Below are 20,465 nucleotides of genomic sequence, written 5' to 3' on the forward strand. Positions count from 1 at the left end.
CTTCTGACTGAATACATTTATAAACTGCTTACATTTATAAGCTGAACCTTGATTTCTCTGTGTGCTCACACCCCCCACCAGAGAGGAAATTAGTGCCTTCGATGTCAGACCCGGCAGTGCCTTCTCATAGCATGGAGGTCCAGCCGCCACCTCGCAGCTCCATCCCCAGCATCCTCTCCCATACTTTGCCTCACAGCACCGTGCCAAAGTGGGTGAGTGTTACCCTTCTGCCTAGAAATACTACACTACTCATACAGAGCAGAGTGTTCTTCATGTTATGAAATTATTCATTGATTTAGTCTGATTGTGTTCAAAAGTTCTACTCCTATGATATTAAATCCTTATGTGCCTGGTTGCTGTCCAGGCAGAGGACACCGCCCCACCCAGGCCACCGCTGCCTCGTCTCTACGACTACGAGGAGACGCCCCCTGTGGTGCCGCCCCTCCCCAAAGAGGCCTCGGTCATCCGCCACACGTCAGTGCGTGGGCTGAAACGCCAATCAGATGAGAGGAAGAGGGACAGGGAGGGCGGGCAGTATGTTGTCAATGGAGACAGTAAGGTATGCTGTCCTTTAATTCCCAAAACCCATCTCCTTACTGTTGTCTTTGTGGGAATGAAGACTTGTAAATGCAGTTTGGGGGATTTTAATGTTTCATTTCAAACTGAGATGTTCTCTAAATTGTTTTAAGTAAGCAAGAAAAGTTTATTTACGTAGCACTTTTCACAGAGAGAAAATCTGTGTTTTACAATAAAATGAAATACAATAAATAAAAGACACAAGAACACAAAGTTAAAAATAGATACATGAAATCAGACAGCCATTAAAGCCCTTGTGATGCTGCGCACTGGACTGTAAATGTGTGTGAGTGTTTATCTGGTGAGCAGGTGGCACCTTGTACGGCAGCCTCGGCCACAGTGTGTGAATGGAGATTGGTTCCTGTACTATGTAAAAGTGCTTTTAGTGGTCGTTAAGACTAGAACAGCGCTAAATAAATACAGTCCATTTACATTTGAAAGCCAGACTTCAACAGAATCACCCAGAACACCAAAAACCAGCCAACCGTCTACACACTGTTTCTGTCCAACCTTTTCTGCCTTCAGACTGACTTGCGGTCGTACCTGAGTGAGCCAGAGCTGCCAGGACTGAGCCAACACGGCACCGGGTCAGACGCTGACTACCAGTATTTCCAGAGCAAAGGTATCTGACCAGTGACACGTACAATACATTTAACAGAAAATACAGACCTTTAGCAGAGCATTTATATGGCTAGTGGTTTCCCAGCAGAGCATGCTTACCAACCATCACTCTTGCATACTAGGTTGTTATTTCTAAGTTTCATATTTTTTAACTTCAGGAAAAAAAAATACTAAGCAACCTTTGATTAAATTGATGAATATATTCATAGACAAGTGGATTTGTTTTCGGAAAGACACATTTTCATTAGAAATCCAATCTCTTTCAACTGGAAGATTCAGGTTCATACAAAAGTCAAGACACAAAGTCTGGCACGTGGGACTGTTTGGATTTGTTGAAACTCCGGTTATTGGTCAAATTTGCGAAAAAGTTGTGGTGATTGGTCAAAATTCACACTAAAGTCACGGTGATTGGTTGAATTTGTGTGAATTGGCACGGTCCCGGAGGGCCTGACCAGTGTTGAATTATTGCATAATAAAACTTTTTGCCTCACCTTAAATTCATTCAATATTTTTTTCCCTTTTATCGAGATTTTGTTTCTTTTTTTCGGTCATTGTGTTTTCATTGTTTCACCTAACTGCTTTTTTCACTTTGCAAATGAAATCAAACTTTTGCTGGTTCTCGTCTTGTTGTTCTCATTTAGGTCTGCCAGGCCCCTCCTCTCGACTGAACCAGTCCAACTCCATTTCCATCGCGTCCTACGTCACCCTAAGGAGAGGCCCCGGGAGCGCCGCAGCCAAGGTGGGTCAAAGGAACAACATCTGCAGATATCAGCTGGAGAAATCCAGTGTATCTCAGTGTGGCTGTTGTTTGGAATTTTGTGTTAATCGTTTAATGGCAAGTCTAGGGTTTTAAATGTGAGGCTCGACCACACTGAAAGCTCCTGAATAACATTCAACCCTAGGGACAACTTCCTCATGTGCACCAGTGTTGTAGACAATACCCACAACTTGCTGTATAGCATGTTAGTTAGGTGTGTTAGCCTCAGTTAAAATATCTTTTTAAATATGCAGAACAAATATTAGGTACAGGTAGCATTTGATATGCAAGTTGTAGACTTTGTGTGGTAGTTTGTGTTACAGTTAAGTCTTTGTATTTGTTTCCAGGTAAATATGCCAATTTGTTGGACTGTATGGAGTTTAAAATCTGTCCCTTTCATTATTACTTTTATTTTTCATCATTTTGTATAAACTTGTCTTTCACTACACCATTTCACTGTCCATATTCCATTGTCTTTCATTCTCCTTTTACTTTCTGTCTGCTTTTTCATCACTTGTTCTGTTCTGAACTCTCTGTCCCTCACTGAGCATCCATCCGCTCTCTCATTTCCATCCTGCCCTCGTTCCAATTCTCCCTTTATATTTCTTCCTTCCCTTTCTCACCAGGAGAGACCCAAGAGTGCCTTGGAGCGTCTGTCCTCACCTACGGAAGCCCTGCAGCTCCCGAGCAGCCAGCCCCGAGGGCGAATGACTGCGGAGGAGCAGCTGGAGCGGATGAAGCGCCACCAGAAGGCGCTAGTTCGCGAGCGCAAGAGGAACCTCAGCCAGGGCGAACGCTCCTGCGCGGGCCACTCCACCTCCACCGTCACCACCCAGCGCTCCTCGTCCTCCTCCAGACTGCCCTCCAGCTCCTCAGATCCTCCGGTCTCCGTACGTTACCCCCCACCCCCGCGCAGCGGCAGTAGACACAGGGAGCCTCACCTTCACCACCACTGCTGCTACGCCCCCCTCCAGCCCCCAGCCACACAATAACCTAGCAGGAATGCTAACACACTCTCTGCCTTGTGTAACCAGTGGTTGTTGACTTTAGCACTAACAAGCTATAGGGCAGGACTGACTATGGCTGGCTAGCTAGCTTGGTTAATGCTTTAAGAACAACGGGAGACAAAATGAGCAAAGGCAATTAAGGGAATACTGGGCTAGCTTATGGACTGGTACAGTTACTCCCTGTTTATATTTTTAAAGGTTCAGGGGTTAAGGTGACCCTTATTACCACTGCCCCCTGGTGGGACCTCACTGACACAATTGTGAATGTAAATCCACTGAGAAAAGGAGGGAATGGAAGGCATCACTCTGCCTTCCTTTCTCTGTTTTTTTTTATCACCAGAAAGTAGAGAGAAGAGCCCATTTATGTACATCTACATACCGTGTACTTGTACACTTTTATTTATTTACTGAGGGATATTTTCAGTATACAGTTGTACAGTTATATTTTGTAGAAATTTGGTATATAGAGCATATAGAGGAGGGAGGGAGGGGGGGGGGATGTTGGAAAAAGAATTCAGGTTGATGAAATGAAGAAAGATGCAATGCTAGTGGCACAAATCATGCTCACACCTCCCAGCTTTTTTCTTTTCTTTAAATGAAATCCAAGTGCCTTGTTTTGCTGACAATGTTTTTGCCTTTGTCCCAAATTTACCTCCTTAATCAACATTACAATTAATGGTTTCTTTAAAGCATGCGTCTCCACTTCAGAATCATAAAAACGAAGTGAGAGCTAGCTTTAAGGTGGCTTTGTCTGTGTAACAGCAGAATTCAGACGGGAAACCTGGTGGGACACTGCTTGTTTCAACCCCTAAAGGAATACTTTGACATTTAAACTAAATCTAGTTTTGCCCCTGGTTTCAGTATGGAATGCTAACAATGCTAACATGCCTAGGTGGATAAAGTGATACAGTGACTAATTCAAAATGTCAAAGTCTTCCATTAAGATAACATGACGCAGTACCAGATTGCAATTATGATTACAGACTAACACACTCCTAACTAGACTTCTGTGAGATCTGCCTATTCAGACTACATTTCCCATAAATCATTGAATTCAAATTCCCCTGTAACAGTGAGCAATACACAGTCTGTAATCCTCTGCTAGGACGTCTCTCTTTGCAGTGCATATAACCATAAACGCCAGAGCAGATTTTATTTTCTCTACTCCACCAGCATAGAACATGTTTACACCATTTTATATTTGAATTAACATCCTCATTAATATAGGCTTTTTTCTTGTGCAGATTACAATTATTTTAACATTTGACAGTGGTTGATTGCATTGCCACAATTCAAGTTGGGGAAAGAATCTGTGCTCATATCTGAGGACTTTTAAGTGGCCTATACTGTGCTGATTTATGCATCATAAATATACAGGATAGGTTCAAGCAACAGGGCTGAAAAGCAAGAAAAAGATTTTTTTTAAAAAGTGTATCAACAAGGAGCGGACAACGTTGTCATGGGGAAGTTTGTGTGGAAAGTAAGGACAGTAGAGTGGCTATATTGGGCGTCTTGTGTTAAAAAGCTTTCAATGTGTCAATTTTTTATCTGAAAATAGTGAAAAATAACAAAAATTCCCAGATACCAAGGTGAGTTCCTCAAATCTATTGTTTCATCAGACCGACAGATCTGTGTGCTTGTCATACAGTTGTAATTCTCTATGGCGTGGCTGTCCACTCCTTGTTTTTCTGACAAGTATTGATCTTGAAAGCTTTTCTGCCCCATTGCTTTTATCCTTCCACAGCTCGGTACATTATATCAGATCAAAGTGAAAAGACTTATAGGACGTTGCTCAGTTGAAGAGTAGAAATATAATAGATAACTTAGAGAAGTGAACTGCTAATCACTACCTAATTCTGTGTTATTGAGAAGCGACGCACAGCTCTTCCCTTTTCTTTTCTATCGTGTAGAGATTTGCACTCGACAATAAAGAGTTTCTTGCTTCTCAACCTCCTCCTGGCAGTGTTCTTCCTAATCTGTCGTGGGGTTTTGATGAATCTGTCTCTGCATGGTTTTCGTTCTCTCTATCCTTTTGTGTGTGATTGGTTCTCCTGAGCACAACAAAGCATGGGATGCAGTGTTTCCCAGAGCATGTGAACACGCCGACAGATCAGACCGCGCTGCAGGCTACTGGAGTGGGAAGGATGCATGCATGGCTTTGATTCTCCTTGGATGATTACTCACAAGTAACACGCGCACGCACACACACACACACACACACACACACACACACACACACACACACACACACACACACACACAAGACCAAGAGTCAAATAAGTATTTTTGTAGATGCAAAAGTGCTGGTGTACAAGATAGAAGGATGTGGTATGTGTGTGTAATTACAGCTTCCAGAAACAGCCTGATTATCAGTCTGGGTCTCCTCTGTGGCAATGACACTAAAAATGATCATTTCAAATGCCTGGACTAAACTTCTTGCTATAATTAGTCCTGGTTGCACAGACATGTTAAAATTCCTAGTTGTCTCCCTTTCAGTTCAGTGTTTGCCTCCCTCTAGCTGAGGCACGCCTCACTGCAGAGACATTACACATTTTTATACACCAATATATATTGTAGAAATTACCTCGGTAACCTATGTGGAGACACCCCCCTTTCATTTTACAACTGTGCTATTGCCAATGCTAGTTTAGCCTTTCCCCATAAAGAGATCCTCACTACCCTCCTGTGCTCTTCCTGCCACGGTTCCATGTGGCTTTGTCTTTTCGTTCACTTTATTGAAGAGTGTAAACCCTTTTTGTTAACTTTTACTGATCTATAAAAATACAGGGCTGCAACTATGGTGAATATCTGTTTATCGGCACTCTGGGTTATTTTGTCAATCTTTTGCTCTGGAAATTTGTCTCAGATTTCTTCAAATTGATTGTTTAAGCTGAGCCAACAACCAAAGATGTTCCATTTATTATCATAGAAGACAGAGGACAACCAATATTCAAAGTATTCAGATTTGAAAAGCTGAACTTGTACATTTTTGAAAGGATTTAATTTCAGTTGAATAGCTGATTAATCAAATAGTTTTTGCTCTTCAAAAGTGCAAAGCTTTAAAGGCTTCAGCTACATAGGCTGATGAAGATCTAATGTTGACACTTGGTGCTATAAGCTATATAGATATTTTACACACATTTCCCTGGATATTAGACACTGGTGGGGGGGATAATGTCTACTTAAAAATCTGGTTAATTTGTGGCAATAATATCAATGACTCATAATCAATTTTCCTAATAATATTAAACATCCAACAACTTGTACACATGTCCTAAAACACTGAGGTTTTGTGATGAATTTATACTTACTTTAACTTTTACTTGAGACTTCAATGATGGCAGCAAATCTGTTTTACCCAGCAGTCAGGCTGGCTGTAACCGTGACTCTGCTGTTTCTAGGTGTTTGACTGTCGGGAGGAGCGACTTGCTGCAGAGGGTCAGAGCGATGAAGGGTGGAATCAAGTGAAAGAGAGGAGGAGGATCCAATCAGATGAGTGGGTGACGCATACAGCCACACGCATACGAGAGGTGGACGTGGAGCCTCTCGACTTCGGCCTGGACATCAGCCGAGAGGTAGACAACATCAGTCATGGAACACGCGAGTGGCAGGGCAGCGACAGGCGGTTCAGTGAGGACACACAACGATAGGGATCCTCTCACCGCTCCACTGTTCTCCCCCATCGGGTTAAATCAGTCTCTCTTGGACACCGTCCAGGATCTTTCATAACATGAATGAATGGGTGGATGTGTGCATTATTCTCCCTTCTTCCAGTCCTGTTTTTTAGATCTTGTGATTACATAATGGATGGATAGAATATTTAGCTCTTTATGAAATTGGTTGCCCAAGTATATTTGATGTATTGCATGTATTTCATTGTATTTTAACATTAAAAAAAGATGTACAGTACATAAGAATGATCAGACTGAAGGGGGAAATCCACCCTCAGCCCCTCTGTCTGTTTGACGAGGCCTGCATCTCCGAACACGGGAATTTAAACAGACTTGCATCAATTTTGTAAATCAGCAGACTGACTAGCCGTCTGTCCAACATTACAGCTGTCCAAACCGCAAAAGGTTCCCATCCCAGAGCGCTACGTCGAGTCTGAGCCCGATGAGCCTCCGAGTCCAGAGGAGCTGGAGGAACGCTCCCGCAGGGCCGAGCGCATCAAGAACCTGCTGGCCAAATCTAGGTAGACCGCACTCAAATAATGGGACTGGAGTTAATACTGTTCCCGTGTTTGGTGTTAGTGTGCAAAGGGAAGATGTTTGAAGTTAAATATTCTGTTTCTGCTCATAGAGACAAATGCACTGACATATAACAGCGAGTTCAAATGTCTGCCATGGGTATAGTGTAGTACATATCTACTGCATCCCAGGTGGAAATGAAGGCCTAAATGGTATTGCATGTTAGTGTGCTGTTCATGAATGCCCTGGTTTATAGTGTGTGTCTTTTTAACAGTTATCAGAACATACAGCCATCTGCACCTCTGGACTTCGGCGAGCTGGACTCGGCTCTACAGCAGCAGGAGAGGATCATGAACGTGTCCCACGCACTGGCCTCCGAGGCCTCGCGCAAGAGCAAACTGGTCGCAGGTTAGTGTGCTCACACCTTACTTAACATAATGCATCCCCTAGCCCTCAAACTAAGCATCAACCATCACAGTGAAGGCTTTCTCTAAGCATTTATACTCCAATGAATGCTAACCTTCACCCTAAAAGCTATCAGTGACTACCTAAAACAGCCTCTTTGTAGAATTGTCCTGTGAACCTCCAGACAGACAGACACTGTGAGATTGCTGTCTCAGACAGGCAACATGGGATTTGTCCCTGGTGTGCAGGAACTGAGTGGCTGCAGTGTCTGTGAGCTTATCTGCTCCAGGTACCTGCCATTTCATTGGATTGTATGTGTCACTACATGCTGTTTTGTTCAGGAATTTGCAGAGATTGTTGACAAAGAGGACTGTAACCCCTAAAAATCTGCTAGTAATTTAAAGAGTGATTATAAAAAATAAAGTAACATTTTTTAAAAAGTTCAGGTTTTCTTCTGGTCACATGTACATAATCTGAGTTTGGAACATAAATTAATCTGTAAGAACAAAAAAAGCTAATGAGTTGAAAATATAAAAAAATAATTGAATAATAATATATTTGCCCTTTGAACGTCTTGGGAGTTTCTTCCCCATTTGTTACAAGTCTCTGAAACACCTGTGTGCAGTGTTGGTTTATTTGTTTTGGGTGTAATGTGGACGCTTTCTATTTGCAAGTGGCGTCGGGGTGAGTCGTGTGTTCATGAAGGAGAAAGAAAAGAAAAAAAGTGACTTGATATAATTATTACAGACCCAAACGCAAAGTGGTTTGTGCTGCTTCTAGTATTTCACAGCAGTATAGATCACATGAATCAAACACGTTTTAAATTAGTTTTTGTAAATAATATTTGAGACAGTTTTCCAGGTGTCCGATTTTGCAACTTTAAACATTTTCTCTTGAGCAGTTTTTGCTTGTGAAATCTACTGGAAACCTATGAAATCAACTCTGATGCAAATTAAATAAGTTTGCACCTGACAACAACTACTGATGTCTTCACTGTGTTTTCTCCTCAGCCAAAGCATCAGCAGAACACTGACCCACAGGAACCACCCGCGATACTGAATGTTTTTTAAAAAGGGAAAGGATCTAATCGATTTTTCAACTAACTGATTTATTTGTAACGAAAAAACATTTTTATAACACTTATTTGAAGTTTAGATATGGAATCACTTTCATGCATCAGCACTTACCCACCACAATTAAGCAACAATAATTTATAACACGAGTGAATTGCTTCTTTTTTAATCTGCCATTAGCTGTTTCGTAGTAGTTTGTATTTTAATGAGTGAATAAAATATTGAAATGAAAGCCAATGCCAACATACTTAAACACAGTAGGAATGTTTGACACGAGTCCTTTTATTTATTACATTGTTTGGCTTGACATGCTTGTTCAACTTTTACTGGCTATTTTCTACATAATCATTGTTCTGGCAATCTACTAAAATGCATTAGAAAGTATGATTAACAATTAAATGTTAAAGTACTTAGAGAAAATAAATGTGTTAAGTTAGTTACTTGGTGTCCATCCTTGAAGGTCAATTGTGTTTAATATATAATCACATCACCATACATTATACACAATAAAATCATTGGTCATGAGCTTAATGAATGGAAAACACATCAGAATGATCCAATGCCATTCATTTTACTCATTTGAATAGTGCTAGCTAAGTGGAAACAGCTAGCTACGTGATGACTATATTTCTACAGGCAGAGGAGAATGCAGCCTTTCAGAATAATGGAAAATAACATACAAGCTACTTTTTCATTAAGGTTTTTACCAAATACACATTTAACTCATCAGGAAGAGTTCTGCTACAAAACTAGCAAAAGATACACTTAGTTGATATTGATGAATAGCATGTTTGAAACAAGGCCATCTAAAATCAGTTTAGTTTCACCACAATGTTTGCATAATTAGCATTTTCCCCAACCTTGATTTATTCCATGTAGGTTTTATAGAAGTGTCACCAACCTTCAAATCCATTTGATTTGCCCTTTCGATTTACGTTCCAGCAGTAAGGGCAATTCCACAAAAGGAGCCACTAGATGACAGAAGGCTACTTTAGTTTCTCAGAGTCTACAAGGTGAAAGTGAATGCACCATGAGTTTAACGAGGGCCATCTGAATGCACCAAGTCCTGTCAGAACACACAAGCTTTACACTGCGACAAGATTTGCACACCTGGATTTGTGGATGTTTTTCTGCCATTCTTCTCTGCAGATCCTCCGAAGCGCTGTCAGCTCGGATGTCTGCAGACAGTTCAGGTTCTCCTCCCCAGGGCTGTGTCTTGACGCAATCCTGTCTTTGAGCAGCAGATAGTTGCTCTGATGTAAACTGGCAGCTGTGTGCAGGTGACAGGTGTGCCATTCCAAGTCATGTCCAATTAATTAAATTAATCACAAGTGGGAGGGACCAGAGCTAAATGTCGCTGGCGCGTTCATGGACATCGGAAAAACATTTTTCCGAGTGAAAACTTCACCATTCACGTTACTTCCTGTGGGAATCAGAGGTGGGAAATTCGGACTAGATTTTGCTAACCGAGTTTCCCAGTTGGTGACAACTGACATTTGATGTAGGCGACTATGGTTCACTGAACATCTTTCAATGACAATAAATTAGTTATAGCCTCTGCCAAGAGACATACACAGACATACCATGTTTCAAACTATTCATAAATAGGCCTCTGTATAATAAAACACCTTATCCGTGTTCCCGTTGGTTGTCCTGCAGATAACACAAACACATGTGGATGTGCTGTTTGTATACTCGGATAAAAAAACAGCAGCAAATCTTTGTTATTGTGGCCTCCGTGTTTTCCCACACTAGGCTACGCCCAACAGTTAGTGGCAGTCATGCAACAAGTTGTAATGCCAATTGTCAATATAACAGAAGAAGAACGCCACGCATCCCAACCATGTGTGAACACTGGCATTTGAAAAAACAATGTAATCACAGGGGCGGTCCTTGATATTCCCAAGTGACCTGAACGCAGCACACGTTTAATAGCAAAGGGTCTTAATACCTATGTCAATGTGACATCTCAGTTTTGTGTGTAAAATAAGGGAAAATTTAGCATAAGGCCGCAACATAAAATGGAAAAAGGTGAAGGCATGTCAACACTGTATTTGCCGTCTGATTTTCTCAGCCCTTAATGACCATCACTGACAACCATCGTATCATATCAATGTACAGTTTCCAATAAACAATATCCAATGAAGGCTTCTTTACATCTGATGATTTTTACCTTGATTTACCCCATTTGATTTATAATAATTGTCTAGGCAGTTTGCATTCTCTCTGAACAAAAAGAAGTTCCCTCTCAGAACCGATAACAAACCTGATTGACTAAAAAAACGTGTTTTGAACTTATTACCAGTGTCAATGCTGACTTCAGAGACTAAATGTTTAAATAAATCTGGACCGTGTGATCTACATTTGCTTCTTAGGTTGAGAGCTTACCTGCACAAAACATGTATTTATAACATTCCTTTAACTATGTAAATACTGTACATATCCACACTCCTTATATTTATATTTCTACTATTTGTGCAACTGCAACACAGTTTCCCTTTGGGGATAAATAAAGTATTTCTGATTCTGATTTACATTCATGTATCTACAAGGATTAATAATGCAGTCTTGCATAGAAACCACCTCCTTCGGCTGCGTGCCACTGTAGTTTTAGTGATGTGAACAGCACACGGTAAACTGACACTTTCTTTTATTGGTTTTCAAACAAGAAAATGTACAATGTGTATACCGATCATGCTGAATGGCAAGCAATCCTGTTTCCTCCAACACAATTTGTGGCAAATGCAGTGACTGTTAAAATGTTTTGAACAAAATAAAAATAAGACTATCTCAATTTGATAAACCACCACTGAACCAAAAGCTGGCGTATTAGCCTGCAGACATAATTCTTTGACAACGTTGATCCACTCCAGGATGTCGCCCAATGATGAATACATGAGTAGAGAACCCATTTCTACACAGTAAAAAGGACTACGATGATGGGTGATCGCCTACAGTAAACAAATAATGTCAAAATTTACAAATTTGAGATTACAAAAACGTGTACCTCCCTACACATCCCGTCAGCCCTACGCTGACTTCACAAAGGCCGTTTTGCAGCCGTGTTGCGTTCGTCCTCACTACTGTCTGAGCTGGCCTCGTACTGGTCTGAGGTCTGCTCCTTTGGGCTGGGATCGCTGTCTTCGTCCTGCGTGTTTGCGGGTTCCTCTTCACTGGTTGACTCCTCTGGCTCTGTTGCTTTTGTCTGACTGTCCACTGGTGGGGAGGGCAACAACTCTGGCTCAGGCTGTGGGTCAGGAACAAAAAGATGATTTTTGAAGATGATTTTTTTTTTTTTATGTTAAAAACCTAAAGTGTAAACAACTGTCCCTGGATTTTGGTGAATATTTCAGCATTGGGCTAAAGGACAGTTACATTTTGGTAGTGATCTTGGTGAATTTGACCATTATAAAGTCTTTGAGAAGCGACTATGAAATTAAAAGAGAAAGTGATGTCACCTTGAGAATTTGTTCAGTGTTGGCAGGAGTTTGCCTTTTTGTTTGAGTAGTACTAACATAAGAAACAACAACAGTGTTTTTGTGTATTTTGCCAGCTACACCCTGCTCTGCAAACACAGCTCAACATTTTAAAGACAACACAAAAGACAAGAAGAGTGTGTTGCCTCTAACTGGGTGAGGCACAAAGAAAACTAAGAAGTGGCATTGAAGGAAGAATTTAATACTTTGGCTACATCCTCATCATCCCTATTACTGTCTTGCACCATGTGAACCTCTCTGGACCCTCTCAGATCATCTAGTCTAGAAGGAGACCACCTTCTGGTTACATCCTTAAACTACCTTCTATTTTTAAAATGGTTTCTATCTTTTTAGTTTAACTGTCTTTGTGTATGACATTCTGCATGAATGATCTTACTTTGCATTACAGTATTTATTGGAATTGTAAATTGTGATTACTAGTAATGCAATATATATATATATATATATATATATATATATATATATATATATATATATATATATATATACACACAGTTTCTCATAAAAAGTAAGGAGGCATAGAAAGTTAGTTTCATATCTGGCTAAATAAATCAAAGAGCTGATTTTAAATGTATTTCGAAAATCTCGCTGTTGCTGGCCCCTCTTCTGGCCCTGAATGACCCCCTCACCTCGCTGAAGCCCAGGCCACAGTGTCTCCGGTTCCGACCTGACAGCTTCCCGTCCATGCTCTGCTGGTACTGCATCTCTAGCTGCTCGTTCATCTGCCTATCTTCCTGCCCTGCAGAGGAGACACCAGTCACAGCAGGCACACCCAGCCATTTCAGGCCTATCCATGCATGGATAGATCTGAGTGGCGGATGCGTTGCGGGGGAACCAGGTTAATTGCATTGGGCATAAAGATGAGGCAGCATGGGTAAGTGGCAAAGGAACTGTAGTTTGGACAAGTCTTAAATTAGCAGAACAAATAAGCAATTTACAAATGCTAAATAAAGACGCTTACCACTGCGGAAGTGGGATGTCGACTTGTGGTCGCCAATGACGAGGCGTCCGGTGGGTTCTTTCTGGAAAACAGAAACAATCCCATTTTATATCAGTTTGAACTTTTCTAAAGGTTATAGAGTGACAATGCTAAGCTAAACAAGGCATACATGTTGTCTTTTATCTTTGAGATATGCACTACAGGCCTATAATGAAGTGAACTGAAAGTACAGTGAAATGACAACAAGTGAAACAAAACAAACCTTACTAGCACCCATCAAACGTAAAAACTTTTGCTTCCTTTCATTGCTTCCCAGGTCAGCTGATGCCCACTGGGTTGGCCCATCCTGTCGAAGAAAAACATTGTTATCGTGTGGATTCATGCACTCAAGATCAGACTTCCATTAAATACATAACATGATGGTACGGATGACAATAATCACATAATTTACAGAATGACTGTTTTTACAAAGCACTTCTAGCGGCTGTTTTCTAACCAACAGTGCCAGCTGTTTCTTTCCCCTCTGAAGGCTCAGACAAATCGGGTGGAATGAGTGGCACCTTTGAAGCCAGAGGAATCATTCCTGCAGTCTCGGAGGTACGTTTGATGAATTTGATGAATCAGTGTTGGAGTGAGCCTTTTGTCTAAGTATAGCATATGCACGCATACAGGATTGTAAATATGAGAGGATAAAGAAAACCTTAAAAGTTCATAAAATAACAACCTAAATCACATAACTGACTACTTAGGGCCACATAACGTGATTCATTGGAGTTATGCACGCGGTGTTCTGAGAGAGAAAACATACACAACAGCTTGTGTTCCAAAAATTCTGGCATAATGTAGCCACACAAAGATATATTTATAATTAGATAATTCCAACACAGAGTAGTTAAAGAAAAAAAAAAGGGGGGGGGTCAGGCAGGTTTTCTATTCTGGAAATGTCAAAGGACCCACTCAACAAAGCATTACGGAGGATTTCATTTTTACTATAGCATACCTATTAACATTGTTGTTCTTTTTTACATATTAGTGCCGCTGCCCACCATTTGCAATTTATTTACAGTTGAGAATAAAAACGTTAGTGGTCAATTAAAAAGAAGATACTGCTGTCAGTAACGTTAACCCCCTCGCCGGGTAAAACACCTCCAGTCAGGAGACATCCTATTTTCAACAAAACATTGTCAAAGCATCCTACATATTTACCCAGGCCCCGTTTACCTAAATCCCATTTGATACATAAATAGCACATTGCATGATACGTTTTATCCGATAAAGTTTCAACTCCACCTACAAAGGTGAGTAAACTTCGCCCGACTGCAAACAAAAACGTGTTCACGTTTCACGATGCAGCTTTCCAATAATAGCGTTAGCAAACATGCTAACTTGATGCTAACCTCGTCTAGCTAGCTAGGCATGCTATAGCTTTTACCTACTACGGTTTATGCCCAGTTTTTCTTAATTTACTCACGTCACTTGGAGACGCTGGTCGTTTTGATCCATGCCTGTTCTCTGGAGAAGTCATTTTGAACGAAAGCTTTAGTAAAAGTCAACAGAATACCATACCACCTAGCAAAGGCTAGCTGGATTTGTCAACAATCCTCCGTGTCGCCACTTCCGGTTTCTTCTTCTTCGTTTATGTCGCCGTCGGTTACGGCAGCTCTTTGCTGCCAGTCACCGGTGGATTGTGTTACTACACACTTCAAACAGATAACTGGTTAATCAAATGCACTAAGCGAGAAAATCAGTTAGCGAGACTGCCTGCCACTAACGTAATTATATAGCAGATTGAACGAGAGTAGCTAGTATTGAATTAATAGATAAGATACATTTAGATTTGGCTGGATCCAGGCAAAATCTGCAGGTTTCCACAATGAGGCCAACACAATAAAAAAATTGTGATCACATCACGACGTCAACGTACAGAGATGTCCTTAGAAGTGTGGAAGGAAAACAGGTAAACTAATTCTAGCAAAGTACAAACAAGGGGATTATATATGTGGGGTTTTTTTGTTAACAGGAGTCAGGCGTTTTAGTACGTTAGAGATGTCCTTGTGTCGTTCAGCAAGAAGGCTATATTTAAAAAAAAAGAAAGACAATTGGCCTAATACAAATCTTAATTTGGCCAATGTTTGACTGTCCTTGTAAACGTCAAGAGGCATTTATAAGGGGGCAACAGGGAATTTAATCATCTGTGATTTTAAACACAATGACCATCTCTGAAGCAATTAAAGATGTTTGTGATGGAACTATCCATGTGTTTTCTCAAAAGGCTGGATTGAGTTTGGTGTTAGAAGACTGCACAGTATTGCAACTAAATACCTCAACTGAGGATCTTCTCATGCTGGAATTCCGATATCATATCTCAGAGGCGGATCCAATAGCCTGCATGGCACCATCATTTCAATTTGGAGTATAATTAAATCAGCTCCTGCGGCTGGATGTGTTGCCTTTCTACAGCCTATTCTCATTTAATTTAATTTATCTATTTCCAAAAGCTGTCACTTTGAAGGGTCATGGACATGCACAGTGTAAAAGGAACCCCTTTATTGGGTGACCTGCATTCAAACCACCAAAAGGTGGCGTAAGAGTGATAAAGAAACAGCCCAGAGGCGCTCACACGTCCGACAGGACACTAACATTACATTTCTGCACCACACCATCATCGAGATATTAAAGGAGACGTTTTGGGGGCTTGTAATCCCATTTAATAAGATAAACACGTTTTATATCCTTAATAAAGGTGAGCCCAGACACCTACATTCATTGTTTAGTAAACTGACTTTTTTTTTCCTGAGCAAAGTGAAGAACAATCCAACTTTTAAGACTTTACAATATCAGGTGTCCTTCAGCTGAGACGCGTCAGGACATTTTCAAAAAAGAGGAGATTTAGGCTCTTTCTCCATCACAGACTTGATCTTAAATTGTATTCCCAACATGTGTTGTTGTTGTTGTTTTTCAAATGATAAACGACCACTAGTGAGACGTTTCCCAATTACATATGTAAAATATTTTACATTTGGCCTTGTTGCTTAAACTGTCCACAAATACGAAAAATATGGCCACAGTCAAATAAGAGCAATAAAAGTATTTCATTTAATTTATTCAATTTGTGTTCAAAGTGGTCGCCAAAAGCAGGTGATCAGTAGGCTACGCGCACGCACGCACGCACAGACACACACACACACACACACACACACACACACACACACACACACACACACACACACACACAGACGCGCGTGCATGTAACCTAAAGCGAAAGGGAGACAGATGAGCGGAGAAGTTAAAATAAGGAATAGGGGAACCTAATCAAATGTAAACTGGTTTACATTCATGAACAAAACACTTGAAGAAAGTGAGACAGAGACACACGGAGACCGACAGACTGAGCGAGAGTGAGGGAGAGCGAAGGAGAGAGAGAGAGAGAGAGAGAGGAGGGGTTATCCTGCCTCTGCCTCTTTACCCGACACTGCCCCACACTCTCACTTAACCTCCACATAGTGCCGGACGGGAAATAACTTCAAAAACTTTTTTTTTTTTAAAGATCTTCCACATTCTCACTTCTGACGACGACGCCCAGGTGTTTTCTTCTACTTTGTGATCCTCCACGGAGCACAAACAGAGGAGTTACCAAAGTCCCAGACACGCTCCAGCGATGGTGACTTTACGCACGGGATTGGAAGGCTGTTTGAACTGACTGCTCTTGTTTTAGTCTCAACGCTGAAACTCTTTACCATCGCCCCGTAACAATCCTCCAGATAAACCAGGAACACGCAGCGAATGCCGAATAAGTGACTCCAGGTAAGAGAAGTCCTGTTGCGTCAGCGTGGACCGGCTCGTGCTCTCTGGGCTGCTTGTTTTGAACGTCTGTGCGCACGGTGCTTATCTCTGCCTCACAACAAACAGCGATGACAGCAGCACATTCACTTTCTGCATCACAGTCTTTAAACCTGAAGTTGAGCCGTGATTAGACTCGCTCGACCCTACATAACCTCCAAAAACTACCTCACAGAATACTTCTTACTTTATTTTTATTTCTTTTATTTTATTTTTTTATTTTTTTATTTTTTTAATATTTCGTATTAAGGTGTCGTGGAAAAACACCCACACTATTCTTATAACTTATTAAAAATGACACCAATTCTAAAAAAAAAAATCAAGATCAATTTATTATTGTTATTATTATGAAACATTAAATTGACAAAGTTCATGATAAAACAATAACCAATTATAATAACCACTATTACAAGTTGAATGTCAATTATAATGTTATTGTTATGTCGTTTAGTTTTACTCTGTGACACGAATACAGATTGTTAGAAATATTGGGTTTCTCTTGTAATATCCAATATTGAGCTTATAAAAAGCCCACCAGAACCGTGAGGTTGTCAGATGGTTGTCACTCTGCTCCCCTGTCATCCACTGAGACTCATCTCAGAGCTGGCGATGACGAAATAAATCTATAACATCAAATCTGTGCTCATACAAACCTCACAGAAAAAAACAAAAGTGTATGACTTCCAAACACGTTAATCAATGCATCTCTATCTTTTTTTTTTCCGAGTAGCTGTAAGGTGTTAGCTCCAAAATTAAATATTCAAGCTTAATTTCAGCCATAAAAGATTCTCTAACTCTATTTTGCAAGAAAGGTAGAGGCTCCAACTTGAGTTTACGCACTGTCCACTCCAGCCCTGCTGTCTTGCATGCTATTAACAGAAATGGTTCTGCGGTTCTGGAGCACCAGAACATGGTTCTATAGGCTCAAAACACATTAAGAGACATTTAAAAAAGAGTCTCTGAAGCACCATGCGCAAAAAAAAAAGCTTTGCACAAAATCGCTTGTAACAAATTAAACTTCTTAAGAGCTACTGAAGTTTGATTTTTTTTTTTAAGCACTTTTGTAATTTAGTTTCATGAAATCCGAGGACTCCTAAATCATCCCATTCAGACCCACTGGAGTCTGAGGGATGATACTTTCAGTAGTTTCCTCTTCGGCCACACAGCGGTAGCCTTCTGTCCACAATCGTGAACGCTCTGCCGGACTGGCTGTGCGCGTCCCCGGCTCCACGGCACCTCTACAGACGCACATTTCGGATCGGTTGTGCCTTGTGTTTCCTGCACATGTACTGGAATATAATAGAGAGAAATATACTCTGGATGGGGAGAAAAAGTGGGAAGTCTTTAGGGCCAAAGTTAACTTTCTCTCCCGGAGGTCACAGGCGTCTGACCCTAGAAGAATGCGTGAGTCATAAATTAAAATAGACTCGGAGCCCTAACACAGATTCATTGGGAGACAATACCGAGGAAGAACAGGACAGTATCCCAGCACGCCGAGAGAGTTGAGAAATTAATCTGTGAGTTTCTTTTTTTCCCCCTTTTATTTCCAATGCGATCATTGTCTTTCTTTATGTTAGATCGTTACAAGTTTGGACCGTGCGTGTGTTAACGGGTGCAAAAAAAATGTCAATTCCACTTGCCACTTGTGCAGCCTAATAGAGTGACAGCGCTGGTTATGTCTGAATCTATAACTTTGCGGGTGTAAACTTGAGCCATGCATGCAGGGACTTTTTGTCCGGAGTGAAGAGTCTGCAGCTCGGACAGTCAGCCGGGTCTGTCTCCTGCATGTGTGAGAGTTAATTTGCCCCGAGTTCACGGTGAGGATGTGACAGAGGGTACAGGAGGACAAGGCGCACGACAACGGCCTGGAAAAGACTGATAGAGTCCCTTCAGGGTGTTCCCCCGTATTTAGAGCCACACTACACCTCTCAGATAAGCCGCTGCTCGCATGCTGATAAGGAGCTTTTAGAGAAACAGATCACACATGCTTGACAAAAAAAAAAAAAAACGAGTCTGAAAAACTGCTGAAAAGGAAACGCGCCATTGTTTCTGAGATTCGTGAAGCTTTATCTCAACCGCTTGTCATAGTCGGAGTTTTGCGCAATTTCCCAGCATCAGCTCTAATTGTTTAACGCATCCACGTGTTTGTTTGCACATCTAATCACTCCTCAATTCAGAGTTATAATTGCCCGGCTTGACAGAGCCTCAGGTTGCCAATTTGGACCTGCCCACACCCGCCTGCAGTAAATCACAATTTCCAACAAGTTGTGTAATTGTTTGGACCCCGGCAGAACAATTTATAGAGCAGCAACCCCCCTCTCTTGTAAGTGAGAGTGTCTGTCTGAAAAACAATCCGAGCGGAGGGGGGGTCGCCGAAGTTGATCTCCTATGGCATTTTGTTTTGAGCAGGTGCTGCGGGTTGAAGTTCCCTCATAAGGTAAAGTGGCATTAGAGTGTCCAAATGGCAGACTTATATATAGGCTGCCAATTCAGCACATATTGTCCTGGGCTGCACGGTTAAGCTCTCTCCGCTGTCTGAGGGAGACCTGCAGTTTTTTTTCTTTTCTTTTTCCCTTTCTTCTTCTGTGGGGCTCCGCGCTGACAACTGGCGGACCAGACTGAACACAGCGGCCGGTCACTGTGTGGTCCAGTGGAGCCTGTCAGCAACATGACATCTCCATCATGAACCGTGCGTAAAAGGCCCCCTCGTTTCTGTGGCACATTTGAATGATTCCCCGTCTGTGATATAATATACATAATTTACAAGATGAAAATTGTTTCATTTGGTAAAATATCAGGTTACAGTCTGTGAATAATAGATACATTTTTTTTTTTATCATGTGCTCGGTTAATTTTTGGGCCTGTTGCCTCTCAGAAAAAGTTTTTTAATTTAATTTTCAGATTTTTATTTGATGTAGACAATGCAATTTTCCCTCTCTCTCTCTCTCTCTCACACACACACACACACACACACACACACACACACACACACACACACACACACACACACACACACACACAAAGTGTTCTTGTCTAGCATCAGCACAGTTTAACTGTTATTCCAAATCACTATCATTTATTAAATATTCCACTCTGAAAATATCAATTTCTTTTTCTTTGCTTCAATAATAAGCCCTATAAATGTACACCTCGCTGCTAACGTGATGCAAAGCCAACCTCGGGATCTAATTCTTGTATTTAGAAATCCATACATTGCTGAGTCGTTTTTCTAATATGTCACATCTATTTGGTGGATTCTGGGAGGCCTTTTCCTCTGTTGGGGCCCAGAGGGACTCTCAAGTGGCAGAGAGATGGCACAAGCAGCTGGAGAGACTAAAAAGAAAGAGATTTGACGGCTGGGAGAGAGGGTGAGATGAAGAGATTGAAGAGAGGAGGTGGAGGAATGCTCTGAATTTTTATAGATTGCGACTGCGAGTTTGCCATGTACAAGACATCGACAACACCCTGATATGCCAAAGACGTCATAGCTAATTACAATTTTAGGATGCGTCGTCATGTCTAAACCCTTTAGCTTTACTGTTGTTTTATTGAGCTGCACGCC

At 41.2% G+C, this 20,465-nt stretch overlaps 3 protein-coding genes across 12 annotated transcripts in view; 2 read left to right on the top strand and 1 right to left on the bottom strand.

Moving 5' to 3' along the window:
• The window catches only part of LOC116693602 (pleckstrin homology domain-containing family A member 7), a 140,853-nt gene extending 131,722 nt beyond the window's left edge, over positions 1–9,131 (top strand). For all 5 annotated transcript variants that reach the window (XM_032522654.1, XM_032522656.1, XM_032522655.1 and 2 more), the window contains 9 exons: positions 82–212; positions 365–559; positions 1,102–1,198; positions 1,839–1,936; positions 2,581–2,844; positions 6,363–6,536; positions 7,020–7,153; positions 7,423–7,556; positions 8,564–9,131. In XM_032522654.1, the coding sequence (XP_032378545.1) occupies positions 82–212; positions 365–559; positions 1,102–1,198; positions 1,839–1,936; positions 2,581–2,844; positions 6,363–6,536; positions 7,020–7,153; positions 7,423–7,556; positions 8,564–8,586 (1,250 nt within the window). In that variant the 3' untranslated portion in view covers positions 8,587–9,131. The remainder of the gene's footprint in view (positions 1–81; positions 213–364; positions 560–1,101; positions 1,199–1,838; positions 1,937–2,580; positions 2,845–6,362; positions 6,537–7,019; positions 7,154–7,422; positions 7,557–8,563) is intronic.
• Positions 9,132–11,257: 2,126 nt separating this feature from the next.
• On the bottom strand, positions 11,258–14,765 carry c8h11orf58 (chromosome 8 C11orf58 homolog). Its single transcript, XM_032522701.1, has 5 exons — positions 14,535–14,765; positions 13,326–13,409; positions 13,085–13,145; positions 12,753–12,862; positions 11,258–11,873 (listed from the first exon to the last, which is right to left on the bottom strand). The coding sequence occupies exons 1-5, from the start codon at positions 14,586–14,588 to the stop codon at positions 11,667–11,669; spliced, it is 516 nt and encodes a 171-aa protein (XP_032378592.1). The 5' UTR covers positions 14,589–14,765; the 3' UTR covers positions 11,258–11,666.
• A 1,744-nt stretch (positions 14,766–16,509) lies between these two features.
• Positions 16,510–20,465, top strand: part of LOC116693604 (transcription factor SOX-6) — a 113,845-nt gene continuing 109,889 nt past the window's right edge. For 3 of the 6 annotated variants that reach the window (XM_032522664.1, XM_032522668.1, XM_032522667.1), the window contains exon 1: positions 16,510–16,867. The gene's annotated coding sequence lies outside the window, so the exon portion shown is untranslated. Of the gene's footprint in view, positions 16,868–18,123; positions 18,421–20,465 lie in introns of those variants that run through there. The other 3 variants (XM_032522669.1, XM_032522670.1, XM_032522665.1) reach the window with 2 other exon arrangements.

The sequence above is a fragment of the Etheostoma spectabile genome, chromosome 8 (assembly GCF_008692095.1).
Source record: "Etheostoma spectabile isolate EspeVRDwgs_2016 chromosome 8, UIUC_Espe_1.0, whole genome shotgun sequence".
Taxonomy (NCBI): domain Eukaryota; kingdom Metazoa; phylum Chordata; class Actinopteri; order Perciformes; family Percidae; genus Etheostoma; species Etheostoma spectabile.

What these genes read in the sequence shown, in the direction of transcription:
- c8h11orf58 (XM_032522701.1), bottom strand. Translation starts at nt 14,588, where the DNA reads ATGACTTCTCCAGAGAACAGGCATGGATCAAAACGACCAGCGTCTCCA. An exon ending in GACCAGCGTCTCCAAGTGAC is followed by an intron (nt 13,410 to 14,534) that starts GTGAGTAAATTA and finishes TTTCTTCGACAG; the next exon opens with GATGGGCCAACCCAGTGGGC. An exon ending in GACATCCCACTTCCGCAGTG is followed by an intron (nt 12,863 to 13,084) that starts GTAAGCGTCTTT and finishes TCTCCTCTGCAG; the next exon opens with GGCAGGAAGATAGGCAGATG.